General features: G+C 47.7%; 1 protein-coding gene across 1 annotated transcript in view; it reads right to left on the reverse strand.

The window, feature by feature from the left end:
- SAMM50 (SAMM50 sorting and assembly machinery component) overlaps positions 1 to 21,533 on the reverse strand; it is a 35,059-nt gene extending 13,526 nt beyond the window's left edge. The window contains exons 1-11 of the mRNA XM_058568172.1: positions 21,366 to 21,533; positions 16,696 to 16,806; positions 15,174 to 15,275; positions 12,052 to 12,139; positions 8,710 to 8,816; positions 6,848 to 6,978; positions 6,526 to 6,613; positions 3,933 to 4,061; positions 3,312 to 3,383; positions 2,441 to 2,527; positions 620 to 690 (exon numbers count right to left, since the gene is read on the reverse strand). Of these exons, the coding sequence (XP_058424155.1) occupies positions 620 to 690; positions 2,441 to 2,527; positions 3,312 to 3,383; positions 3,933 to 4,061; positions 6,526 to 6,613; positions 6,848 to 6,978; positions 8,710 to 8,816; positions 12,052 to 12,139; positions 15,174 to 15,275; positions 16,696 to 16,806; positions 21,366 to 21,386 (1,007 nt within the window). The 5' untranslated portion in view covers positions 21,387 to 21,533. The remainder of the gene's footprint in view (positions 1 to 619; positions 691 to 2,440; positions 2,528 to 3,311; positions 3,384 to 3,932; positions 4,062 to 6,525; positions 6,614 to 6,847; positions 6,979 to 8,709; positions 8,817 to 12,051; positions 12,140 to 15,173; positions 15,276 to 16,695; positions 16,807 to 21,365) is intronic.
- Between the last annotated feature and the right edge of the window lie 2,024 nt (positions 21,534 to 23,557).

The following is a 23,557-nucleotide window of genomic DNA, read 5'->3' on the forward strand; positions in this document are numbered from 1 at the left end:
AATAAAATGAACAAAAATTATTTACAAAGTTATAGTCTTCACAGTGTTACTTATATGCCAATACTGAGACACTAAAGTGCTGCGTATGAAGTTCTTCTCATGACCTGCTGAACGGTTTCCTCTATAATTTCTTTAAAACTGTTTAAGAAGCAGGAAGGACATAAAACTGTATGCAAAATACAGTACATCAACAATTTAATACAGATGTATACAGACTTACATGTACACACACACACACACACACACACACACAATAGACTAAAAGGAAAGCGTCCCAGACGTTAACTCTGCTTATCATTGTGCAGGATTGTTTTTTTTACTTCCTGAAATGTTTCTCTATTTTTATATGCAATGTGTATGAACTGTGTTCTTTCACACTCAAAAGAGAATACCAATTTTTTAACATAATAAAGTTAACTCCTTCCCCCTCCAAAAAGCAAAAAATATTAAGTATGACGTATACTGGGTATTTTGAAATTAGTTTAAGTATAAACACTAAAGTAAAATTTGCAATATTTGCTCTCCTAAATAAACTTCTCTAAAATACCGAGTAAGAAACCAACCACAAAGAGCCAAAGGAAAACATTTGCACATTACCCCCTCTTTTATTAGTACTTACCTATCAGCAATACTCGACGGTTTATCACCAATCGGGACCAACATTCCACCCCAGAGAGAAGCTGAGAAAACCTATTGAGATACAAACAACCGTTTTCCCGTGTTTCTTTCCTTCCAATGAGCATGAGCAGACAGCAAATGCAATGATCTCTGGTCACTGGCCACTGTCGAGCATGCAGAGCTCTGGGCAGGGGCACAAGGGCCACAGAAGAACACCCAGCTCGTGCGGTTGAAGAACTACAGCTCAAAGTATTTGTGGATACTTTTAAAACTTGCAACTCCAAATTGCAAATAAAAAGGTACTAAACACAAGCAAAAAACAAGCCCAACCCCCGAGCAGGGCATGGCTTCCGTCCTGACACTGGGCAGCTCCCTCTCCTGCAAGGAGAGGTCACACCTAGCGGGACAAGCCTTGGCCTGACGGGGCCAGGAGAGCAGGGCCCAGACAAGTGACTCTACATCTGCTCAGGCCTCCCTGCCTTGGCCTCAAAACGTAGGGGCACTGAGGGCACACAGTGTCGCAGGTGAAAGAAGGCAGAGGTGACAGTGCTCCCACAATTGAGAGATGCAAAGACACGCAGCTTCCAATCCCACCCTCAGAGACTGGCCCTCTCTCTAACAGCTCAGGGGCGGCGACCTGATCACAGATCTGGGATCCAATCTTCACACCCACGTGAACAGTCTTTTCCACCCATTGCCCTCTGGCCTGTTCTGCGGAGCGTTAGACACGTTGAACACTTTCAGACACACTGAATTTAAAGTGTCCGTAAGGACAGAGTCGAAACGTCCAGCAGCACATGAATCTGGGGCCTGGAAGGAGAGCTGGGTGCGCTCTGGGAGCCGCAGCACAGACGGCAGCTGCAGCCCCGGGTGGGCGCAATCCTCCGGGGAGAGCGGGCAGAGCAGGAGACCTCTGTGGGCATCCGAGGGGACAGTCCCGAGGCGGACGACTGGCAAGTGTGAAAGGACCCTGAGAAGGAGACTTGAGGTGTGGAAGAAGGCAGGAATGACAGGGACAAACGACAACAGCGTCAGGCGCCGTGGAAAGGGCGCCGAGGGGACTGCCAAGAGCTCGCTGAACTGGACAAGAGAGAGGCCTCCTGAGGAGCAGTGGCAGGGAGGGGCAGGAACCAAACCCAGGTGCAGTGCGCCTAGGATGGACGGGAGCGTGGACCAACGACTTCAGAAACAGACGCATGTCCCAATTCATCAGAACTCACTCCTTGCCCCACGCTTTCAGGCAGCTAAGGGCACAGCAGCAGCGGCAGGGAGCATGGGGGCGGAGAGCGGGCTCCAGTCCCCAGGCACTGGGGACCCTGGAGAATAAGCCAGGTGTCTCCCAGCCTGGGGCTCCTCTGCCTCGGTCAGAATCTGGTCACCTACTCCTCAGGTTCCGAGGTAATCAGGAGAAAATAAACCAAACTGGATTAAAGATTAAAAAAAAAAAAAGAAATTCCTGGGCCCAGCAAAATAAGGTGAAGACTCAGAATTTCTCTGGAAGTGACCCCACGAGGGAGAGGAGGGCATCCCTCTGTCCTCCAGACACATCCCCTCGGCGGCCCAGAGGTGATAACCAGGGAAGGGGCTCACATGGTCCTACAGAAAATGACTAACGGAGATTCCTTTTAAAGAGAAGGATTATCACTTCTGCCCAGAGTATCTTCGGTCCCAGCTCAAGTGAAAAGATCGGCATTTCAGTTTCAAGCATTAATGTTCTGGTCTTCCACGTCACTGCTTTAGATATCAGGAACCGTGATTTTCTAATGAGATTCCAAAAAGAGGGATAGAAATGCAGGCGACAACATTTTGACTAGATACTCACTGAATCGAATATGAGTTGTTTGTTCAACTGAAGCTCAAAATCTTCTTTTATGAAGTTCACGTCCCCGCCGGTGTAGCCTGCCAGTTCCTAGGGGGGAAGAACCCTCAGGTCAGAACGGAGCAAGCGGACTTACCACAGAGGTTACTAAACAGTGTTACTGCAATCACTATTTAGTCTTGCGGTTTTGTATTTTTAGAAAGGCAACAGGCCACTTCCATTCCCTAGCCGCTATATTCTAGTTGTTCTAGATGGTGCCAGGGGCCTGACAGAGACACAGAATCATCAGACATACTGAATGACCGCAGAGTACGCTATTCCTATGTGTGAGAGAAAAGCACTGGCAACGTGGACACTTTATTATAGAGCTTGCCATGGATGATATGGCTTGTTTGGCCTAATCAGGGTTTGGAAAAAAAATTAGCCAACGTTTTACAATTTGGCACACTGCATATGAAAATCTGATTTCCAGCTGCTCCTCTGAAACTGAGGACCTGTGCCCCACCCACCCCGGCTTCTCTCCCGGACATCACCCACCTGGCGCCTGTGGGCATAGGAGTGACACTCCCTACCACCTTGGCGTGTTCTTTAACAATCAAGGAAATCCTCCCGCCAAATAGCAACTTTCCTCCTGGCCTACTGCGTGACATCACCAGAGGCCAGAACCTTATCCCCACTCCGGGCCCCGTGAAGGCACAAGACTGAACCACAGGCAGCAGTTCCAGGGCTGGGAGCCCTGAGAGTGGACTGACACCCCTGCAAGCCATTCTAGAATGCTTTTTACAATTAACAAAGAATGTTCAACATCAAAAATGTGACTCCCTGTCCCCCTAGGGTCACCGAGCCTGGAGAGGTCACAGTGAAGGAACAGTACCTGGTTAACCTTCAGCAGAGCACCCCTTCTCGGTAAGATAGAAGAGTTCCGGGAGTCGATGACCATTGCGTGCTGAAAGAGATTTGTATTGGGGCTATTTTCACTTCAACCAGGTTTATAGAACAACAACAAACACTTATGGAGCACTAACTGTATGCCAGGCACTGTGTTAAGCCCTTTGCGACTCTTACATCATTTACTCTTTACAAAAACCCCGTGAGAAGGTAGGACGTTATCCCTATGTTCAATCTGAGGGAACAGGGACAGTGGGAGAAACAGCCTCCACTCTCTGGGTGGGACATCACAATCCCGTCACGGGGGTCGTTCTCAAGGAGCCAGACACCCTAACCTAAGTCAGCTCGGCCAGCTTTCTGTGACTTCTGAAAGCTAAAATCCCACAGCCAGCTCGTAAGCACACCTTTCCCATTACCACCAATGTTATTTACAAAAATAACACGAGGATGTGAACATAAATTCACAACGTGACCAGGAGCCACTGCTTTCGCCACCCAATCTGTGATGCTCCTCAATGTGTCCCGAGGTTGGTGAAGACTATTCACAACGTATAGCAGGGCTGCATCCAAACATCTCAATCTTTACTCGAATAAGGGAAGTCCTTACCGAAAGAGACGATTTCAGCGAGTGCCCACTTTCTTTTCGGACAGCAAAAGACGCAGTCCTCGAGAGGCAGCCCAATTCCCGCCACACGCCTTCCCACTTGACGGTGTGGCTGGTCTTCCATATGGGAAACTGCAACGCACACGGAGACGTGAGAACCCTTCTGGGCCGTACGGACAGGGACATTGTCCCCAGTCAGGACTCACAATGAGGCATCACTAAATTATTAACTAAATACCTAAGACACATATTTTTTAAATGATGGGCAGGAGGGAGAAAGAGAAGAGGAAGGAATGGAGAGAGGAAGGCAGGAGGGAGAAGGGCAGAACGCTGAGTCGCAATCACAGGCCACACTGCCCAAAGCGGCAGGACTATCCTCCGGGAGGATAAGGAGACAGGGTCACTTGTCTGGAAGCTGCATGCAACTCTGTTTGCAAACCGACAGGTTTCTTTTCTGTCCCTAAGACAGCTGGACACACCCCACACTCAGTCCTCCCAACCTACGGTCTGAAGCCAGGCAGGTGACCCAAATGACCCATATTGGTCCCCAGAGAAGAGAGAGGAGACAGTTACATGTGAGTGAAGAGCATCCTGCCTGCAGCCTGAGGCCTGAGCCAAGTGAACTCCGGGGTCCAGGCAAGTGGGACCTGCCTCTTGGCCTGACCCTCCTTCCCCGAAGCCAGGACAGCCCGTCTTAGATTACTATCTTAGAGAAACGCCCAGGCCGTTTCTGAACAGTGAACGATGTTGTCTGGTGACCTCGGGAAGGACGACGATGATGTAACCTTATAAGGAAGCCAGGTCACTTCAACTCCCCAGAGTGAGTCCCCCGCAGGGCACTCTCCGCAGCCCTCAGGCCCGCAAGACAACTTAAGGCCCAGACACCCCATCCAGATTTCAGGTGAGACCTTGGGGGCACCCACCTCAACACGATTACTTATCAAGCCCCACAAGGCAGCGTGCCAGGTGTCTGGGAAGCAGAAGTAACCATGGGGCAGCCTTGCTCATCTGCCGTTCCTGCACTGCGGGCCACCTGAGTGAGATTCAGCCACTTTCCCAAACGCCTGCACGAGGTGCAGAGCTGACCTAAATCACCCCTTCCTCATAGGGCAGCTCTTAACAGGAGAAACACTAGTACTCACAGGAGACACATCTTATGTCTCTAGAGTCACTGTCAGGAGGATGAGGCAGGGGCCAGACAGCACCATTTTATTTGTGTCGTGAGCCCCTGCTTTGTGTGGGCGCCAAGGACACACAGTGAGTAGGATCCAGTCCTTTCCTCCAGGAGCGCATCTCTCAACTTCAGGGCTGCAGGCTGCACATCCTCTGTCCCTCCCTTTCTCCTCCCCACCATGTACCTGCCCCCAGCCTATTCTAACACTCCGATGTCTTTCATCTCTGCTATTCCCTGTGGACAAACAAGGTGCTTCTACTCTCTTAAGAATCTGCTCTTTAAAAAAGGCTTAGAAAAAAGAGATAAAAGGGGGACACAGGGGAGACAGACGGGGAGAAACCCCCCACTGCTGTATGGGACCACTGGAGACCCGCAGACGGAGGCGGAGAGAAGAGTGTCTGCTGGGGTGTCCCCTTCTGCATCCCCAGCACTGGGCAGACAGGTGTCCGAGGGCCACTCCCTTCAGACAAGGCAAGGGGCCACACGGAGTGAAAATGGAAGCACAAATGCTCAGGGGGGCTCACGTCTACATCCTGAGCTGTGTCTGTCCAGTCTACCTCAGAGTGCTCAGAGTTTTGGTGACCTGGGGCTGCAGGAATGAGAAGGATGAGTGGCTAATGTGTCTTAAGTGCCTACAAGGTGCTGGGTGGCACAGCGGGAATCAAGCCCAGGGGTTGGTTCCCAGACCAGAATCACCGGGGAGGGGGCGAGCTGCTGCAAGTTTCCTGGACCCCATTCCCCATTCCTGGCAATGCTGATTCAGCAGATGGGTGGGACCCATGAATTTGCATTTCTAACCAGCTCACGGGTGAGGCCAGTGCTGCTGGTCCGAAGACCACCCATGGCGAACTACTTTTATATGGCATGTGTCTCAGGGTCTTTCCTCCTTAACCAAACAGGAGTGGAGGAATTAGGACAAGTGTAGAAAGGAAGGAAAAAAGAGCAGGCTTCATGGTAAAGCCAAAAACTGGGCAGATGATAGTAATTCCATTTGCTGCATTTAGTCAGATCCTGCTGGAAGTAAACTTAAGCATAAACCGATGATGAAAGCTTTCAGTGACTCTGCTGGCTAGCAGAAGCTATTACTCCTAGCACATACGAGGAAGGACAAACAGATGGCATCATAGGAAGCCAGGAGCACAGAAGAAATTTGACCAGGTCAGAGGAGCTGCCACCGTGGAGGTGAGCCACTGTCTGGCCCTGGCAGTCTGCCCTCGGCCAGTGGAGAGGTGCCCGGTGGGCAGCGGCCGACAGTAGGGCTAAAACAGAGGGTGAGGCCAGCAACAAGGGGCGTCTCTCCAAGCACCAGACCAGGACCTGGCTGTGCCCTCCTGGCCCAGCCCCTTCTTGCTGTCTCGGGGAATGAAACAGGCACTCAGTTTTCCCTCAAGGGCACACGGGGAAGACTGAGATGCCACTCACACTGCACTCGGCCGATACTCCTCTGTCTGTCTCCCGCAGCGAGCTCCAGGGAAACTGCCCAGTGACTTTGTACAGGTTCACGGAGAAACTAGGAGGCAACGGGGCAGAGCTTTAAGAGCTGAAACAGTGATCACGACCTGCACACATTCAATCAACAGATTTCAAACCACACTTCTGGGTTCATCTCCACGAGGAAACCTAGAGCACGCTGTAACACCGCAGAAGTGTCAGCTGATTCTGTAAAGTTTCTTTTCACAAACAAGCCATCTATTTTAACTTTTAAATCAGGCCACTGTACTCAACCATCTGTTTGGCTGCCTACTTTCTGTCGAAGTTTCCGGGCTGTGGTTTGAAGAAGGACAGGCCATACGAGGTTTCTTTTGTTCCATAGGAAAACTGAAAAGTCACCTTTTCTGCACGGCCTAGAAGATTAGGGAGTTTGAGGCCAAGTACCTAGGAGGAAAAGAAACAGAGTGGAGGTTTAAATTGAAGGAAGGGGGCCGGCCCCGTGGCTTAGCGGTTGGGTGCGCGCGCTCCGCTACTGGCAGCCCGGGTTCGGATCCCGGGCGCGCACCGACGCACCACCTCTCCAGCCATGCTGAGGCCGCGTCCCACATACAGCAACCAGAAGGATGTGCAACTATGACATACAACTATCTACTGGGGCTTTGGGGGAAAAATAAATAAATAAAATAAGAAAGAATTAAAAAATAAATTGAAGGAAGGATCACTTTTAAGAAAGACTATGCTAGCTGAGGGACTCGTGTAAAAATAGAACAAAAGTACAGACCTGGCCTTTCATCTGAACCTGCTTTCATCCTTTAAAACATGCCTTTGCTGAGCACACACGCCCTACGCACACACTTAATTCAAGGGAGAGGCTAAATTTGCTAACTGTGAAGCTCAGGAAAATCAACGTGATGGGGAATTTTTTTTTTTTTTTTTATCTGTTGATTTTTTTTTTTTAAATTGATGTTTTAATGGTTTCTAACATTGTGAAATTTTGGGTTGTACATTTTTGTTTGTCCATCACCCCATATATGACTCCCTTCACCCCTTGTGCCCACCCCCCACCCCCACTGCCCGGGTAACCACAGTCCAGTTTTCTCTGTCCATGTGTTGGTTTATATTCCACATATGAGTGAGATCATACAGTGTTTGTCTTTCTCTTTCTGGCTTATTTCACTTAACATAATATGCTCCAGGCCCATCCATGTTGTTGCAAATGGGACGATTTTGTCTTTTTTTATGGCTGAGTAGTATTCCATTGTATATATATACCACATTTTCTTAATCCAATCGTCAGTCGAGGGACACTTAGGTTGCTTCCACTTCTTGGCTATGGTGAATAATGCTGCAATGAACATAGGGGTGCATAAGCCTCTTTGGATTGTTGATTTCAGGTGCGTTGGATAGATTCCCAGTAGTGGGATGGCTGGATCATAGGGCATCTCTATTTTTAATTCTTTGAGGAATCTCCATACCGTTTTCCATAGAGGCTGCACCAATTTGCATTCCCACCAGCTGTGTATGAGGGTTCCTGTTTCTCCACATCCTCTCCAACATTTGTTGTTTTTTGTCTTGGTGATTATAGCCATTCTAACGGGCGTGAGGTGGTATCTTAGTGTTGTTTTGATTTGCGTTTCCCTGATGATTAGTGATGTTGAGCATCTTTTCATGTGCCTATTGGCCATCTGTATATCTTCCTTGGAGAAGTGTCTGTTCATTTCCTCTGCCCATTTTTTGATCGGGTTGTTTGTTTTTTTGTTGTTCAATTGTGTGAGTTCTTTATATATTATGGAGATCAACCCCTTGTCAGATGTATGTTTTGCAAATATTCTCTCCCAGCTGGTTGGTTGTTTGTTCGTCTTGATTCTGGTTTCATTTGTCTTATAAAAGCTCTTTAATCTGATAAAGTCCCACTTGTTTATTTTTTCTTTAGTTTCCCTAGTCTGGGTAGGCATGTCAACGTGATGGGGAATTTGAACAAGAAACTTAATACAAACATTCTCCAAACCATTCCTAGTTAAACTAGCCAAAGCATATTATAATCAACTCTAGGAAGATTAATGAGAAACCACGGGTTAGCTTACAAATAAGGACTAAGGGGCCGGAAAGAATTTTGAAACTGTCATCTGTTTTTAGAATATAGTCACATCAGGAAGGAAAAAGCCTGTACCATACCATGCTGCCTTCGTTGTTCCCAACCATGGTGTTGTAACTGCCCGTCAACCTCCTTAATTCAGTTACTTCGAAGGTCACGTCTAACCCGTTTGGAAGTGCGTCATCACCTGAGTAAATGAAAAATATTGAACAGTAAGACGAGTAGAAGATGCAGTTTCATTGTAGGTCCCACTGCTGAAAAACACAAAGGCAGTCTGAAGGCTCATTTTATTTTACTATCTCCTTTGGAAAACATGCCAACTTTCTGAAAGTTTAAGAACACTCCCACACAAAAATCACAAGAACCTCTACACCAAAACACCCATGTCTAGTTCCTGTGGGAGAAGACACCAAAAAACAATCAGATTCTCCGACAACGAGAGACCTAGAAGCAGCGTTACTCGTTTAAGCACACACTATTGTGCTCAAGGCATTTGTTCTCCTACTAGGGAGGTCCTTGAAGATATCTGGGGACTCAATTCAACTGACATTAAAATGTAGAATTCATGTGACAAGATGGATCTAGGAACCCCGAAAGAGAAGCAACAAACACGATACAAATGTGAGAGGTGAGTACTCCTGTCCTTCCTCCAGCTGGGGCTGTGGTGCCTGCGGGATGATGGGTGTCTGAATTCATGCAGCTGCCTCCTTACCCACCGAGGGCTGTGGGGTGCAGGGCAGCAGGGCCGAGCTCCGCAGGGGCCTGTGGGCCTCTGCCAGGGAGGCAGGGGCTGACCCTGCAACCCTAGCTGGACACCAGCCGCATCTGGGAGCTGTCAGACTTGCAGATGCCCAGGCCCTGGCTCCCAAATACTCAGAATCAGCTGGTCTTATTATTACATGACTATTAAGTCAAGTGCGGATTGCATTAGGGTTCACTCTTGGTGTTGTACTTTCTAGGCGGTCTGACAAATGGATAACGTCGAGTACCCACCACTATAGAATCAGAGAGACAGTTTCACTGTCCTAAACCACTCTTTTTCAAAAGCTCCCAGGTCATTCTAACATGCAGCCTCGGCGGATAACTGCTGACAGAGGTGGACCAGCTGACCACATCCACATCACATTTATAACAGACAGGAAAGTGCTAAAATCAAATGCCACCAAGACTTGCCACCAAGAAAAGCACCCCGGAGTAGTGGCAGGGCCACTTCTGTCACTCGTTGACCTGGGACAAGTTTCCTTAGCTGAAAAACATTTTTTCTAAAATAACAGTAGGGCTGGCCCCATGGCTTAGTGGTTAAGTGCGCACGCTCCGCTACCGGCGACCCAGGTTCGGATCCCGGGCGCGCACCGACGCACCGCTTCTCCGGCCACGGTGAGGCCGCGTCCCACATACAGCAACTAGAAGGATGTGCAACTATGACATACAACTAACTACTAGGGCTTTGGGGGAAAAAAAAAAGGAGGAGGATTGGCAATAGATGTTAGCTCAGAGCTGGTCTTTCTCAGCAAAAAGAGGAGGATTAGCATGGATGTCAGCTCAGGGCTGATCTTCCTCACAAAAAAGAAAAATAAATAAATAAATAAATAAAATAAAATAACAGTAGTCACTCCACCAGGTTTTCGTGAGGATTCAATTGGATCACACACATAAACCCTCACCACAGAGCTCAGCACAGGGACGACTGTGTTTGTTACTATCACTCCAAGGATGCAGAAACAGCTGGTGTCTCCCAGTGCCCCTCCTCCCTCTCACCAGTCCAGTGGGTCTCTAACACTAGCTGCATCACGACCACCTGGAGGGCTCGTTATGCCCCAGATGGCTGCCCCACCCCCAAGTTTCTGCTTCAGTTACACGTGCATTTCTAGCAAGTTCCCAGGTGAGAGCCACTGGTGAGAAGCACAATTTGAATCACAACTGAATCCTCAATTCTTAGCTGGGTACGTGGCCACTGGACTTTGTTTCTCAGCCTCCCCCATGCCTGGGTGTGGCCACGTGAGTAAGTCTGGGCCATCAGGATGAGAGGGGAGTGCTGTGGACAGCACCCAGGGCAGGTGCTTAAAGGGAGGGACATGCCCTTCCCCCTCCTTCCTCCTTCCTGATGGAATGGCACTCAGCCATCACAGGGACCAGAGACTGAGGGAGGATGAAGTGACAAGATACCATGGGAAAACCACAGCAGCCCCAGTGACCTCAAGGAGCAGAGCCACGACATCAGCCTGTCAGTCTCCCAACTGCTGTGGAGAGAACAAGAGACTTCTCTCTTGCCTAAGCCACTGTTATTTTGAGTCTCTGTTAGCCACGGATCAATCTATGTTTCAAATAATAAAAATACTTTTCATTTATGTAGCATTTTATATTTTTGCAAGCATTTTCAGTTTCATTTATATTTTCTCAAAATTATCCTCCATTCAATCTTGAAGAGTTCACTTGTTCACTGATTTATTCCAAATATTTATTTTTCAATGGATGTTGACTGAATTCAGAATTCCGTACACCATCACCTATTAAGTCCCCGTGATCTGGTCTCCTGATTGTTTTTCTGCCTTACCTTTCATCACTCTCATTCCCATAAACCTTCGTCCTGGCTCTACGGAACACGTGTGGTCCACCCCAGGGCCCTTTCTGTCTCTGGCCACTGGGCTGTTAAATGCTCTCCTTCTCCCTGGAAGAGTCTCCACTCCTCCCCTCACCACCAGCCCTGCTCCCCAAACTAACTCATACCTGCCTTTTAGGTCTCAGCTTATATATCACCCTTTCAGGAAACTTTCTCTGATTCCCCTTTCCCTCCGCCCCCCAAAAGAGGCTGTCTCCTCCTGGAACCCCTTATTGCAGGACATATCAGCTGAACCGTCATCACTTATTTGTCTGTCCCCTGACCCTGCTCCACTCGACCAGCTCCTTCAGAAGGAGACCATGCCTTGTTTGCTGCTGTCTCTCTCCCTAGCACCCAGCACAGGGGCTGACCTGACGCAGCAGCAGGTACTCATTAATAAAAAAATAAACGTTGACTAAGTTGAGAGACTTACCCGATATCACACAGCAAACAAACAAATGAACTAAAACTAAAATCTGATGCCTAGGGCCCTCCTCTTTTAAAGCGCATATTTAGATGGAGTCTGCCAAGAGCCCATTGGGACACCAGCTGGGCTGGGCTATCCTGAATGAAGCCTGGCTCCCTCCTTTGGGATCCTTCTCAGAACGCAGGTACCATCCAGGGGTTCAGACAACAATATCTTCAAAGTTCACCTGTCTTCCCTCAGCCTGATATAAAATCTTCCCTGAGACTGCTAACTACCAAGACCTATCCATTTGATAAACCCCCAAGTGCCGTCTATGTCTGGCCACACAAACAGCTTTTGTGATCCTCACGGATGGATGGAAAAGGACATAGAGAGATGCTACACCACAGTATGTACCTTGACATGTATCAATCAAAACATCCACTTGTCTAAATATTCCTAGACGAAGCAATTTTTCACGGGCTTCATGAGATTTCCGCATTACCTATAAGAGAGAAAAAAATAGAAAATGTATTCCTTTAAGATACGGAAACATAAATGGTGGCTATGTGACCAGGCTGGCAGTTTACCATTTGGTGCTAAGCCTCTGAGTAGAGAGCACCACTAAGACCACACGTGAAGGAATGGACAAAGCACTTTAGTGAACAGCCAAAAAATCCTATTCACAAGCGCAAAACTAAGCTGAGGGCAGACAGCAGAGTGCATAACATAATCTCTCTTGTATGAACACAAAAACTAATTACAATGCACACAGCCTGGCAGGTTTTCCTGGAACGGACGATAATCAATTGCTAATAGCAGTTGTATTTGGTGAAAGGGAGACTTCTGTGTGTGTGCCTTTTGAGTTGTGTTTGAATTTTCTAACCATTTTCTAACCGTGGTTCTGCAATTTTTTTCTCTTCAGTGCTGACAGCAGTCCTTTCTGAGGCTGGGAGTCCTTTCCTGCTGCAGGGACAGCAGAAGCGGAGGGGTAAGGCAGCCAAGGCGCTCAGGGAGCAGAGCAGGAAAGGACTGTGCATAAGAAGCAAAGTTGAGCTTTTGTCCTACAGGTGTAAGGGGAGGCCCTTAAGAGTTTTCAGCAGGGGAGAGACAGGATGGAAGGTCCTTATGGGACAGGGCTGATCAAATGGGTGAACACGGGGAAAGGAGGAAACCAGAGACAGAGGGAAGCAGGAGGAGAGTCTCACAGCAGACCTGGAGCCATGAGGGAGGCTGGGCCAGCACAGGCCACAGTGTTAGAGGGGAGGACAGACTGCAGACGCTTCACAGGCCGGAGCCCAAGGACAGTCACTGATTGGGTGGAGGACATGAGAAGAGACGAGGTTGCGAAAACTTTCAGCTCTGGGCTGAGCACTCCTTGGTGCCATTAGAGAAGTCAGGGACAGAGACGGGAGGACAGGCTGGGGAAGGGATGGAAAGACACTGAGTTCAGTTTTCAGCCATGTAGAGTTGGAGACGTTTGTGGCAATTCCATGAGGAAATGCTTAGTGAGCAGCCGCACACTCAGGGCTGAAGCTTGAGAGAGAGGAATTGGCTAGAAATAGAGGTTAGGAAGCTCGAACATACAAGTGGTAGTTGAAACCAGGGGTATGCGTGAGGACACGCAGGAGACTGATCCTCATTTAAGGATGGTCACAGGGAAAGAAGCCAACAATGGGGCCTAAAATGAATGTGATGAGAGGTGGGAAGCAGCCCAGGAGAGTGTGGGATTCACAGAAACCAAAGGAAGGGAAAATGTCAAGAAAGAGAGAGGATATAAACAAACCGAAAAGACAACAAAGCAAGAAAAATATTTTCGACATAAGTGACAAACTGGTTGTTTTTTTAAGGTGCATGGAGCTCTTGTAAATTAACAAAAGCCTAACAATCCAATGGAAAATAGGGGACACCAAGAGGTAACTCACAAAAGAGAAATACCAATGGCCAATAAATATGGAAAAGGTGCTCAATCTCATTTATGATGAAAATGTGCAAATGAGAACAATGAGATAGTATTTTCCACCCAACAGACTGGCAAGAATTTTAAACGTGTGATGACACCCAACGCTGAGAAACAGACCCTCTCATACAGGCTGGTAGGAGTATGAACTGGTGGGATCTCTTTGGAGAGCAACATGGCAACACCTGTTAAAGTGATAGAGCACGTGCCCTTTGACCCAGTAATCCCACTTGCAGGAATTTATCCTACAGACATACTGTCATACACATACAAAGATGATTACTGCAGCACTGTTCATACGAACAACACACTCTGTTGATTTAGATGTCCATCAACAGGGAACTATTTACAATAAATGACAGAAGTCCACACAATGAGAGACCATGCAGATGCGCTGACGTGCAGAGATCTCCATGCTAATATCAAAAATGAAAGATGCAAAAAAAAATGTGGAGAATGGGCTACTGTTTAAAGGCTCTATGTGTTTACCACGTGTACAACATACCTGGAAGGACACACACAAACCCCTTGGCAGGGTGACCTCTAAAGAGCGGGACTGGGCTTGGCAGGGGAGGGAAACGCCTGCACTTCATTCCAATATCCTCTGTACCATTTGATTGTTTTATACTTGTTTTTAAAACTGTGCCTATACATTCACGTTTTTTAAAAAAAATGCCAATACTTTATGGGGGCCGGCCCTGTTGCCTAGTGGTTAAGCTGGGTGTGCTCTGCTTCGGCAGCCTGGGTTCGGATCCCAGGCATGGACCTACACCACTGGTCAGTGGCCTTGCTGTGGCAGCAACCCACATACAAAATAGAGGAAGACTGGCACAGGTGTTAGCTCAGGGCAAATCTTCCTCAAGCAAAAAGAGGAAGATTGGCAACAGATGTTAGCTCAGGGCAAATCTTCCTCAGCAAAGAAGAAAAAAAAAAAAAGAAAGCCAATATTTTAAAAGTGGGAATGGCCAAACACTGCTGAAAAGTCAGGTAAAATGGGGACTGAAAGGAGCCAGCTAGACCTGGCCATAAGGAAGCCACTGGTGACTCTGCCCAAAAATGTAAATGTGGTTCCAAGGGCAGAAGGACAGAAGGAAGCCACCGAGGAGAGGAGGGAGATGATGCAGTCCAGGAAAGAGACTGGTTGATAAATGGAGCAAGGGCCCCGAGGAGATAGCAGGAGTGGGGAACCATCGAGGACGCAGCCCACGAGAGGGGGGCGCCCCGACGGAGAGAGCACACTGGAGCAGTAAGCAGGGTGCCAGGGAAGGAGCCAGCACCAACACCCTCAGCTCCTACGACAATGCTGGGAGGCTGCGAAAAACACAGGGACGGACCAGCCTCGGGAAAGAGGGCAGACGCCTCCTTGTCCGGCACAAGGGCGAATGCAGACACGTGGACATTTGCGGGAGGCACCCGGGAATGAAGGGGTTCAGCTTGGGGCGCCAATGCTCCCCTCAGGGCAGGAGGCCAGGTCATCGGCGGAGAGGCTGGGGTGGGCAGCTCGGCGGTTTGAGGAGATGGGAGACTCACTGGATCTTCAGAAGGGAATGGAAAAGACTGCCAAGCAGAGAATACTTGCCTCAATAAGGTTTTTAGCCTTAAAGACGTCTCCAATTTCATACATGATGATATCATCTTTAGTTCTTCCAAGTCCATCAAAATGAACGTGCTGAACCACCACCTAAAAGTGACAAGGGGACACTGATCATTAAGTAAAACACAGGGAAAGAGATTAGGCATCAAGGCTAAAGACATATGTCTGAAGTTAACTTCAAGGATTTTCTTTTCAAGTTTAATGAGCCACACTTCTTAATTCCAGACTTTATTCTATTTATTTTTCACACCTTTTCAAAAAACTGGTTACTTGAACTTACCCTTCCCTGGGTCGGTACCTTCTGCAAACAAGACCTACAAGGTCTCTGTAGCCAGATGACCCATGACCATGTCAGTCCTAGACTCAGACAGGCCTCAGAGGTCTCCTGTATATCCTCCCCAGCATGCTCCCCCGAGCACTGGCCCCTGGATGATGCTGACTGTGACCTCCGATCTAATAACCGCGTGCATCTTGCTAGAGATCTTACATAGATTTCAACACAGCGTGACAAATGCTGACTCAGAGCCTCTCCCCTCTCTGTAGACGCTTATTTATTTAAATCATTCAATCAAAATGCACTGATTGGGGCCGGCCCGGCGGCATCCCGGTTAAGTTTGGGCGTTCCGCTTCGGAGGCCCAGGGTTCGCCGGTTCGGATCCTGGGCGCGGACCTACTCACCACTCATCAGGCCATGCTGAGGCGGCATCCCACACAGAAGAGCTACAACTCTACGTCTATGACACAAAACTATGTACTGGGGCTTTGGGGAGAAAAAAGAAAAAGATGAAGATTGGCAACAGATGTTAGTGCAGGGCCAATCTTCCTCAAAAAAAAAAAATAAACCAAAACAAGCAAACAAAATGCACTGATTACCTATGAGCCAGGTACTGTTTTAAACACTGAAGATACAGCAATGCACAAAATGTAAAGCTTCTGCCTCGATGGAGCTTATATTCTAAAGGGGGGCGAAACAGGTGATGTGTGTAGCAGAGCAGATGGTAATGAGGAACACAGAAAAATAAAACAGGGCTCACAGGGCGCATTGGGGAAATGTGTAACTTACAGGTGATCGGAATACTGCCCTGAGAAGAATCTTGATTATAGAATTAATGAAAATGTGTTACATTTCTTCAACTGTATTTAATTTCAAAGGCAACAAAGTTTAGGAAAAGTTTCACCTGAGACCCAAGGTCTTTTTTCTGGGAACAGAGTATAAACTTCAGCATCATTTGAGTCTGTCCCTGAAATACTTTTGCTTTTTTTATAACATAAATATAAAAATGTGTTTGTTTAAACTTCCTACATAAATCATCACCAAGGAAAAGCTATTTCTCTAAAACCAGACACTATTTTTCTGAAAGTCACCAGTCTTTCTAAAATGTAGTTGCTACAAACTCTTCTCTGTTGACAGCTCATTGTACATTTTTACATTTACATTTCCCTAGTGGTTCATGGAAGTGAATGTTTCCAGTAGCAACCACATCAAACCCTTCAACAGAATACATACATCTTTGTTTTCAAGAATTTCTTGTTTAGCTTCAGGTTCAACTTCAACGAATTCAGCTTCTTCCCCTAATGCTCCGAAATCAGGTCCATTGGCTGGAAGAGGCTCCAAACTCTGAAAGGGAAGGAGGAAACACATATAAATGAATTTACACAAAAAACCAAAATCTTTCAGTTTAGTCTTTAGAAGGCGCTCCACAAAACTCAGTACTGTGGTTCCCTCTGGTGAGAGGAGGCAGGGGCAGGGCAGGGAGCACAAGGTAGACATGAGCTACCGTCGAGGTACAAGTCTTGCACTGGTAGTGAGCGCCTCGGTGTCCAGTGCACTATGGATAAATAAAAGAAAGATGTAAATTAACCAAAAGGGCCAGGCAAGAACCTACGACTGCGTCATGAACCGAGGACTATCGCTAATCTAGTTCTGTACACCTGAGGCCCATTTGAAGACAAAAATAATGAAAAAATAAGATGCCACAAAGACATTTACCAGAGAAAAGAAAAAAAATTTGCTTTCCTGTTGTTACAGAAAGTGTCCTAATTTTTTGAATCAAAATTGGATACATTCTAGGATAAGTACATTGACAAGCCAAATTACAAAAACATTTTTCTGGACACTGATAGATTTGTTTCAGTTCAAAAAGTCTCATTCACACACTAAGAGGAACTGCATATGCTCCTAAAATGGGCCAGAAAGCGGTCGTGTTCTTCGATCTGAACTGACATTATCTCACAAGCATTAAAACATCTTCTGAATAAGGGTTCTGCATGCTGTACCTGGTTTAGTACCTCAGGGAGATGTAATAATATAATAGTATGTATGATAATACACCTATATTACATATATGCTTGCTTACCCACAGGGATTCCCTGACACTCCTGGAAATGGATTCAGAAGTCTAGTGTGACACCAGGTGACCATACAAATAGGCAAGTTTGGGGACAACTGTGCTAACCAGTATCTGGCTGCTCCTTACTCCACCAATTCTCTACAAATAAGCACTTTCAAAGTGCACAGACTTTGTGTTTGACATCTGCAGTGTGTGGGGCAATGGGGACTCCGGGCCACCACCAGCTTTTCCCTGGAATACTCAACAGCCTTTTGGCAGGACATCCTCCATAACGTCACTGGTTCTCTGGAAAGGTAATGACCTGATAGTGGCATGTGCTCTTCCCCATCCCTGCCCTAAAAGACTCTGATGGTCCCCCAAAAGTGCCTAAAGGGATAGAATCCAACTAGATTCCTTAGCAAGGCACACGAGGAACTCCATGTAAGGCCCACAGCTGCTACTCCAGTCCCAGGCCCCACCACTCCCCCGCCCTCACATTCATGTTTGCGCACAGCTTCTCTCTCTGCCTGGAATCACTTTCCTGCTAAATAGCTTCAAGACCCGCCTAGGGGCCAGCCCGGTGGCGCAGCGGTTAAGTGCGCGCGCTCTGCTTTGGCAGTCCGGGGTTTGCAGGTTCGGATCCCGGGCGCGCACCGACACACCACTCATCAAGCCATGCTGTGGCGGCGTCCCATTTAAAGTGGAGGAAGATGGGCACAGATATTAGCCCAGGGCCAGTCTTCCTCAGCAAAAAGAGGAGGATTGGCGTCAGATGTTAGCTCAGGGCTAATCTTCCTCACAAAAAATAAAAATAAATAAATAAAGACCCGCCTAAATGTCTTCTCCTCTGTGAGCCACCCCTGTCTTCTCCAGTCAGAATCAGTTCCTGCTTTATAGGGACACCTCCTGACACGAGAAGTTTATGACCTTTATGGGTACTCTTTCTTTTTCTTATTTTTATCCTCCACAGCACATCAGAAGTACTCAAATTATTTGTGGAATGGGTGAATGATTGTTTTCTTTTGTTCTTTCACTTAATGAGTATTTACTGAGTGCCTACCATATGCTGAGCGCTGGGCTAAGAGCTGGGAATGCAGCAGTGAACAAGACAGACCAAGTCCTTGCCTCATAGAGGTTGAAGTGGAATATTTACATAAGTAAAAAAGGGAAGAGGGGGGCCGGCCCAGTGGCTTAGCAGTTAAGTGCACGCGCTCCGCTACTGGAGGCCCGGGTTCGGATCCCGGGCGCGCACCGACGCACTGCTTCTCCGGCCATGCTGAGGCCGCGTCCCACATACAGCAACTAGAAGGATGTGCAACTACAACATACAACTATCTACTGGGGCTTTGGGGAGAAAAAGGGAAAAAAAGGAGGACTGGCAATAGATGTTAGCTCAGGGCCGGTCTTCCTCAGCAAAAAGAGGAGGATTGGCATGGATGTTAGCTCAGGGCTGATCTTCCTCACAAAAAAAAAAAAAGGGAAGAAAATGCTGGGCAAAGAATATATCATTTATTTCATATCATTATCCTTTCATTTGTGTTGTGCAATATTTAAAAAACTGAATCGTTACTATATTTCTCAAAAATATTAACACATTAAAACAGGAACTTTTTACCTGTGCCATTTAATGAATATGCTTTCTGTATTTGAGTTTACATAGCGCAAAAAGTATATTAAATTTGTGCAAATTCTGTATGCAGAATATATACTATGGTTAGGAATACACACACATATTCATTCTATTTAATGTGAATGCCTAGCAAATACTCTTTGTCCAGGAACAAAGTTTATATTCCATTACGGTAAAAAAATTCCATGATGGTTCCTAAAATTTCAAAGCATAAAACAAAGTTCCCCGAAGACCTGCCAGACCTATTTGTATTCTTTAATCTGAAATTCAGACTTGAAGTTTAAGAGAATATGTTTTTACGATTTCAGTTATATCAAAGCTTGATGTCCTAAATTAACTGTTTTACTAATAGAGATGCATTCATTCACCCAATATTAAGAACCAACCATGTGACAAGCACTTATAAGATCCTTACCCTCATACAATTTACATTCCAGTGGCTGGAAGAGTGGGCATGGGATAAGGGTTTATTGAAATAAATTAAAATAAATATTTGGATCTAGGCTCTAATCTTTAAGCAGATCAGTCTACCAGTCAGTCAACAAATTTTATTGAACACCACGCGCCAGGTACTGTTCAAGGCAGCGCTAACTGAAGGGACAGAACATGAAATAAATTTAATGAGTTATGAACAGCAACTTTAAAGTGATATAGACTGGAATTAAATAGAAAATATACGAAAACATAACAGATAATAATGGTAAGTACTGTTTCACAAAACTTTTGTTTCACATACGCATGAGGGTCCTAGATAGTAAATATAAAATGTTTTCTTACTGCGAGCCCTGACCAAAAAGTTCAAATAACACTGGCTAGTGGAATGTAAAGGTCAAATTAAAGAACTGAAAACACTTTTTGTCAATTCTTTACTCAAAGGAGTAGCAATTTTAGTATCAAAGGAACTCAATAAAAGCAGAGACTTTTGTTTTCTGCATCCCTACCACCTACTACAGTGCCAGGCACATAGTAGCCCACTGGTAAATATTACTTGAATAAATGAATGAATGCTCACTGTGCTCAAGATGCTACAAGGGATGCAAGCCAAACGGGATGCAGTTCCTACTGTAACATCTAGGAACTCAGAATCTAAAAGGATAAGACAAAAATGCAAACAGAGCTAACAGGGCATCAGAGAAAAAATGTCAAGGAAGTTGGCAGCACATCCAAATGAGAGGAGGAGACAGGAGGGGGTTTATGCAGGAAGTGACCTAAACTGAGTTCTACAAGACTGGCCTATTTTGATACCTAATGACGGGGGTGGGTGATGGAAGGAGGAGCTGCATGCCATAGTGCAGTTCAGAAAGTGTGTCAGAACAGCAACTTTGTTTCATTTGAATGAAAGATCTACGAAGGGGAGATAAGTCCAATTCTGCACGCCAGGCTGCGCAGTCTGTGCTAAACTCTTTCAGAAGCTAATGGGAAACTACTGAAAACTTCTGAGCAGGGCAAGAGAAACAATCCATGTTGTAGTACAAAAGTCGTGTTGAGGGCTAGGACTCTGGAGGTCTGAGTTTTGGGAACATTTTGAGGTTACAACAGTGTGACCTTGGACAAATACTCATTCTCTGGCCCTCAGTTAAGATTATGATAAAGGAAAACAGTTGGCAAGCAGTCCGTACGCGTCAGGCGCCCGAGTACTTTATATGTATCGTGTCTTTTAACTCTCGCAACGGCCTGGTGAGTAGGTACTATTACCGCCTCTACTTTAAAAGGAGGAGCTAAAGCACAGAGAGGATTCGTCTTTGCACGGTACACAGGAGCAAGGGAGACTCCCAGGCGGGTCTGGGTTGGAAGACTTGAAAGGATACTTCGTGCCCTGGGAGTCCGCCATCACTCCAGCAGCGGCTGGGCGGGAGGGATTGGAGGAGACTAGTAAGAAGAGAAGACGCCCGAAAGCTGAGGGTAGAGATGTCAAGCCATGGAGACACAAACTTATCACTCTGCTCCAGGCCATCACTCAGTTCGCCAGTCCTTTCTGGGCCCCCGCCTCGCTGAGTGACCTTGGCCAAGTCACATCCCTCCTCTCGTATCGGTTTCCTGCTCGGGGGCTGCGGGACCCGCCGGCGGCCTCTCTGCGGCCTCCTGCTCCCGGCCTGGCTCGGCGCCCCGCAGCCCTCGGGGTCCCTCAACAGGGAAACCCCGGGCGCAGCCGCGAGAGCGTCTCCCCGCGACGCCCGGCCGGAGGTCACGTAGCCCGCAGGTCGCTGGGCCTCTTACCCGGGCGTGCACTGTCCCCATGGTTCCCTCTCTGGCCGCCGCCTCGCAGAGCAGCCCGGACCCGACAAAGGCTCAGTTGGGGACGGCAGAGGGCGGGTCCGCGGTGGCGGAGCTGCCGGTCAGTGAAACACCCACAGTGAAGCCCCCGGACGCTGTGCACTGGGGGCGGCCATGATGCCCCGCCTTCGCCCCGCCCCCTGGCTATGGTGCCTCCGCTCATTGGTCCTTAAGAACCTGCGACCCGGATGTTCACACGGACGCCGGGAAGCCCTGGCGGTCTGGAGACGGCGCAAGCGCAGAGCGTCCAATGACGCTCGCGATGCCGCTGGCACGTGGAGCGTGGGTGTGTGTGAGGGTCCGCTGGGAGCGAGCGCCGGGAGTTGCCCCTGGGTGACACCAGACCAGCTGGTGGGTGCTCCAGGGCTTCACCCCCGTCTCCACCTTACCCTTCCTGGCACCCCGGCCGGTGGGTGCTGCGCTTGTACCCACGCTCGGGTAAAGCGCCCAGGTTCGCCACACCCAGCGGGCAGCATCTGGAAATGCCCAAACCCGGGTGGGCGCCTGCTCCCCTCCTGCTGGCCGCACGGACCCTTCCAGTCACTGAAACCCCCTGGAGCTCAGTCTCCTCGTTGGCAAAATGAAGGTGATGGTCATATTTCCTTCGCAGGGTTGGATTAAAAGGGGCTCGTGCATGGGAGATGGAATGTAAAAACGCCCGCCGCAGGGCAGGGCACTCAGTGAGCAGTGGGTAAACGACCAGTATCCATTCCACTGCAACAATTAATATTAATAAGAATCATCCTGGGGTCCAGATGGGGGCCATTCACAGAGGAGAACGACAGCCTTGGGGCTCTATTTTGGTGGCGGCAACAGCTCCCTCTGTGGAAAAAACGGCATATAATAATATGTAATAAGTAATAGTTACATTGTGATAAATGCAATGAGGGAAACAAATGAGAGGAGAAGGATTGTCAGTATCATGTGGACTCATGTTTCCACTGTTTCCACCCGCTGCTGATAACAGAGTATCATTTCACTTGCTTTTCTTCTCCCCTCTTCTCCCCCCTCCTCCCAGAGATCCTGACAGTCTTTGCATTTAAATAGCAGCACCCTAAGCCTCCAGCATCGCTGGGGTAAAATTCAAAGCCCACATTTCCTTTCTTGCCCAGAAAGAGGCAGAAGTCAGCACTTGCCAGGGCCCTATCCTTCCCTCACCGCACCCCTTGCAGGTTGACCTATCCACCTGTCTTCCCAGCTCCTGGGGCCCCAGAAACCTGCTCCTGGCCACCGAAGTGAGGCTTTTGGGGTTTCGCTGACCCCTAGCTCAGACTTAAAAGGCTATTTTAGGTGTGAAAACTGTGACAGAGATTTCCAAAGATAATCTAGGAGACTGAGCAAATTTTAAGCACAAATCACACAAGCAGGACACTTATTCGAAATTCATTCTGCCAGTTCCCTGAGCCTCAGTTTTCTCATCTGTAAAATGAGGTTGATAGCAGTTCCTGAGGCATAATGGTGTACTGAGGTTTTAATGAGATAAAGCATGGGGCCTGGCACATTGTCAACATTTAATAAACTGGATTATCTTCCTGAGGAAGCCTCTTCTTAAAGATAAACCATGAGGTTGACCTGCAGATTGCAACAAGAGTCCTGAGCCAAATATTTGAGAGCCTGTTGTGTCGAAGGCACTGGGCCAGGATGACAGAGGATACATCAGGAACACAAAGTCACAGCTTTACCCTCAAACACCATCTCTGACAGTCACAATGTACATTAGCATATTAAAGGCTCTGAGAAGTCCTGCAGTACATAGACCTGTTTGACTGTCTTTAACCCAGTATTTCCTGAATTTATTGGTCATGGAGACTTTGTTATGGGTTTTTGAGGCTTTCTGTGGCCTTCAGGGGTGCTGTTCCCCAGTATTTCTGGTGCTCCTTTTTTGGACAAAAGGTAGAATTGCATTTCCCAGCCCCCATCCTTGTGACTTGCTTTGGTCGACATGTTGTGAGCAGAAGGGATAGGTGTCACTTCTGGATGAAAACCTTTAAGCGCAGCATTTCTTCCCTCCCCCCGACCAAAAAAAAGAACAGCGATCAGTGACCCTCCAGATGGTGGGACAGTTTGGCCTGGGCCAGCCAAGTCTGATGGGCATGTAGCATGAGTGAGAAATAAACCTTTTGGAAGTCTTTGTT

Source organism: Diceros bicornis, chromosome 25 (genome assembly GCF_020826845.1).
Source record: "Diceros bicornis minor isolate mBicDic1 chromosome 25, mDicBic1.mat.cur, whole genome shotgun sequence".
NCBI lineage: Eukaryota > Metazoa > Chordata > Mammalia > Perissodactyla > Rhinocerotidae > Diceros > Diceros bicornis.